General features: G+C 38.1%; 1 protein-coding gene across 1 annotated transcript; it reads right to left on the bottom strand.

Moving 5' to 3' along the window:
- Positions 1 to 674: 674 nt before the first annotated feature.
- Positions 675 to 1,265, bottom strand: LOC131673856 (uncharacterized). Its single transcript, XM_058952198.1, has one exon. The coding sequence runs from the start codon at positions 1,263 to 1,265 to the stop codon at positions 675 to 677; it is 591 nt and encodes a 196-aa protein (XP_058808181.1).
- Between the last annotated feature and the right edge of the window lie 3,467 nt (positions 1,266 to 4,732).

Genomic DNA, 4,732 nt, shown 5'->3' with positions numbered 1-4,732 from the left:
TTCTGAAAAAAATCGTAGCGGGTCATTTTTTTTTAAATTAAAAAAAAAGCTGTACCTTAAGGGGGTATCCTGCTTTGGAAGGCCTAAAAAACCGTCTTTTAGGGAATTTTTTTAAGATAGAAAAAAATAACCAACTCCAGCGAACTTTCAGGAATATTTTAGTATATAATTGAACATTATAAAAATATTTTTTTAAAGAAAAATATCAAAATGCAGCCGATTATTAGACACATTTGCTGGGCAATCCGTAATCCGAGTCTTCTATTGGCGGGAGTGATAGAGCTCTTAATTTTAATCTGAAACAGAAAGCCAAAAAAATATTTCATTTTCATACATGTATTTTCTATTTGAACCAAGAAAAATCCGAAGAAATTGTGAAATTTGAAATTTTTTCCGAATTTGAAGCAAAAAGTGCTTTTTACGAGAAAAATAATCTCTTCAATGTGCTGAAAAAGTCTTTTAGAAATTTATTTCCAGAAACCTTCTTGGTTCATATAGAAGAGTAGAGAAAACTGAAGCTAAAAAACTTCGGATCGTTACGATAGCTTATTTATTTTTTTTGCAAACACGCCCGCTAGTTTAGAAAAAGTGGAAAAACGAAAACTCGAGAAAAAGCGCTTTGAAGTTTATGAACTGGAAAATGTTAATTTTCGACTACTTACGGCAATAATTCGCTAATGAGCTATTCCTGCGCCATACAAAAGACCTTCAGCTTCCTCATGGAACTCATTTTGTTGAAGTTGTTCAAGTTTACGGGCCGTACGAGCTTCCTTACTGGAAAGAGACGAACGTCGCCTTTCTCGTTCAATCCGTTGTATGTCGACATTATCCGCAAACATTTTACATTGCTGGCCAATTTTCAAATTGAGTAATTGCATGGTCTGTAGAACTGCTGAATATCCTTCATTGAACATTCCTGCAGCCATATACGCAGCAATTTCTACGATTTTTTGACCAGAATTGAGATGTTTCGGAGTTATGCGCCAGACAGTGGAGTTGAACGATTCGTTCGAATTTTGCGTGTGTCCACCTAAGCATCGCGTCATGAGATCGTCATTCGAAAGTTCTTCGTAGATTGGACGAATATGTTCCTCCACTTTTTCGTCAATCAATCGAGCAGAATGTTTGAAGGATGCAAGACGATCCGTAGCTTCGGCTTTGCGCCATTCACACCAGCTGTCTGTGTCTGTCGGACAATTCTCGTGACAAGGAGATTCATCAGTTGAACAATAATGATCCAGCGTTGCCATCACAGCTTTTTTCATATCATGGACAGAATGAATATTCCTTCGAATTGCTAAACCATAATATATTGTCAACTTTTTGATGAGACTCTCTGTTAGACGCTTTTTTCCTCCAAGCTTCTCTTCCTTCCTTTTATTTTGGAGTAGAGTACCCATGCGCTTTTGTACGTGTTCCACGCACTCATTTTTTGTCACAGGGTAATCATCACCATATGGATTCATTTTTACAATACCATTGAAAGTTTTCGAATCACCGTCGCCGGTGTAATTCGTATACTTTACTCCAAAATTTTTAATAGATCTCAAGAACATCTCCACGATTGAATCTACCTCCATCTTCCCTGCTGAACCATCGTGATTTGAAGAGCATGATTCTTTATGCATATAAGGAATAGATTTAAGCAATAAAAAAAATCGATTTTTTGAACGTTCTCAAGCAGGATACCCTCTTAAGATGCAATAATTAGAATTATAGAAAAAAGTCACCCACGCGCGGGCGAACTGCGAAAGTTCACGATTTGTGAGCTTTAAAAAATGATCTTGAATTTCAAGATCATGTAAGTAGAGGTTGGGTTAAATCGAATTACATCATCTTACAGTAGAGACTTTAGCCTTTAATTTAAAAAAAATTGATTTTATAACGTTATTTTTTATCTGAGATATCGATTTTCGAAGTTGTACCCTTTCTCAATCAGAATTAGGTGTTTGGTTAATTTTGTTGCGAAGTGTATGTATGTAAGAGAAAGTTAATCATTCAAAATGAATACTAATCTGATTTAAGTTTGTATCTACTACTAAATATTTAAGTTCACTTCTTTGATTCACATAAAAAAGCTTAATAAATTAAAACATACGTTCTGTAGATTTTATATAGTATTCATTAAAAAATAAATAGATTTCATTTTTACAGCTACTAACTTATCAGTTTTTAGAATTTTTCTAATATTTTCTATACATTATGATTACATAAAATATTTTATACATAACCAAAAATAAAACTTATTATCTTTATATTCATAAGGGATTATATCCCTTATAATAAATAAAAAAAAACTGTATTCTTGTTCAATGTTCAAATTTTGTAATATTTTTTTATTGTTTACTAAAACTGTAAATATTAAAACGATTAATTTCCACAAATAAAACATAATTTTATTGATTATTTTTCCCCGGTACTTTTTATTATTTAAAACTGTCGATTTTTTATAAGTTATGTTGAATCCATTGCTGCTTATTTAGGATTGGAATATTGCGAAGTAATAATGAAACTAATCAGAATCACGTGATTTGATAATGATCTCGTAACTTTTGAGAATGCTCACTTCAATTTAAACTACGATACTACTATTGCTTGTGACAACGTTGACAGCGATGTTCGCTGGTCCTGTGTGGGGCCTCTCCCCGCACGAATGTAGCGACCGAACGTGGCTATGTTAACATAGCACTCAGACGTGTGTCGATACAGGAGTTGGAGAGGAAAAATGCGGTCGACGGAGAGGGCCGCTAAGGAGTGAGAGGAAGAAGAGCGAGATAGAGGACGAAAGAGCAATTAGCGATTCAAAGGTGGGGGTATAACGCGACACGGAAAGAAAAAACAGAGAGTAAGCCTGTTCACTGACAGTGGCAGTAAGAGGTCAAATAATAGAGTGAGAGAGTGACATGAATGAACCTAGGAAGTGACCGAGAGTGTGCACACGAGGGCGTACGGAGCTACTTAGCCGACATCTACGGTTAACCCGGTGATCGTTAAGGTAGAGCTTGCCCTAAGCGTTGTTTGGTCGTCACTTGCGGCCAACCATAGATTGCCGCCATTTTCGGCCATCAGGATGAGGACGATCACCTGCTATTAGCAGGTCCACCGTTCTCATTCCCCGGACGCCGTTGCCGGTTAGATCGCGCTTCCGTCGGAGGCAGACCTCCACCAGCAAGCGGCGGAAGCAGGAGCCCGGTGCGTTGCTCTCACGAGCTATTATTTTCTCTCTCTCTCTCTCTCTCTCTCTCTCTCTCTCTCTTTCTCGCCAGCTCTCGTTCGGGTTCAAAACCAGTGCTTTCGTTACTCGCGTCGATAGCGCTGAACTACCTCGATAACGCAGTTTCCACTTTTATTGTTGCAACTTCGCAGGTTGAGCGAATACGTTCACTTTCTTATTATAACTTTGTGGTTCACGTAAATCTATGTAATAATCTGATGAAGCAAATCATGTGATTGCCCTTTTGTATGTTTGTGAAAATCTCGCCTGTTTATTTAACATCTCTCCTTGATCCACCTCGCCATTTATGGGAAGTTTGGGCTTGTGAAAGGTTTTCTTAACTGGAATAGGACCCCTTAACTCGAGGGGTATAGTTGTGGCGCACGGTAGCTTATCGTTTCCCCTTCCATGGTATCCCTTGTGCTATTTCGGTAAGAGAATCTTTCGCGTTGCTTTGTTTGGCTGGAGGTCGAGGTGATCGGGAAGGTATTTAGTAAGATTGGTGTTTTGAGTTGTGATGTGAGGAGCACGGGGCATTTGTTGTCCTCTTTGTTTCAGCAAATTCGCTGAATTGCGGTTGAGTTCCGACGAAACGCTAGGATGTATTAAAAAAATTATTTTTATCTTTTTTCTTGATATTGTTTTATTTGCTATGTCGACTGTGTCGCTAGACTTGTGTTACGTCGAACCTCGGAGTCGATGAAGCTGACAGAGGCTAAGGTTACTTTTGTTTATATTGAGATTAGCACGAGCTATTGTGCAAGGCTATTGTGTGTTAGTGAATGTTGGATGAGTGTGTACAACGGATAGGTGAGGTGCGAGAATCGCATTACTACTTTTAACTACGTGGAATTTTTAATTTGAAGGTACGTCGGTTGAACCTGTTTACGGGGGGGGGTCAATAAGTCTTTACAAAATCCAAGAGATGGCGCTCGTCACGCTTAAATTATGATGTTTTTGGCAAGCAATACTACTAACTAGATATCGTACAAAGTTTCAGCCCGATTCATTAAGTCGTTTTTTTGTGAGCGTTGGTTGAACAAAAAGTTATTGGTTTATTTGAAAAATGGAAAAAACAGAGTTTCGAGCGGTGATAAAACATTTTTATTTGAACGGCCTTACACATTGAATCTGTGATTCAACGTGTAAGGCCAAAAGAAATCACAGTTGAGTTGAACGCCGTTCATGGCAAGTCTGCCCCTGTATTTAAGACTGTCTATAACTGGGTAAATGAATTTAAACGCGGCCGTACAACAACAAAAGATGAATCTCGTTCAGGACACCCCGTAGAAGTGAGTACGCCCGAAATGGTCAACAAAATCCACGATATGGTGTTGAGCGATAGAAGATTAAAATTGCGAAAATTAGTTGAGGCCACAGCGGTATCAAAGGGTACAATCATTTCAATTTTGCATGAAAAATTGGGAATGAAAAAAATATCAGCAAAATGGGTGCCGCGTTTGCTCACTGTTGAAAACAAACGAACCGGCGTGGTCACCTCTGAGGCTCTTTTAGCAC

The sequence above is a fragment of the Phymastichus coffea genome, unplaced genomic scaffold (genome assembly GCF_024137745.1).
Source record: "Phymastichus coffea isolate CEN01 unplaced genomic scaffold, Cenicafe_Pcof_1.1 PCOF00014, whole genome shotgun sequence".
Taxonomy (NCBI): Eukaryota; Metazoa; Arthropoda; class Insecta; order Hymenoptera; family Eulophidae; genus Phymastichus; species Phymastichus coffea.
Note: the sequence above shows the minus strand (reverse complement) of the source record. Positions and strands in the feature narration are given on the sequence as shown.

Excerpts from the sequence above, each read along its gene's own strand:
- LOC131673856 (XM_058952198.1), bottom strand. The coding sequence starts at position 1,265 with ATGAAAAAAGCTGTGATGGCAACGCTGGATCATTATTGTTCAACTGAT.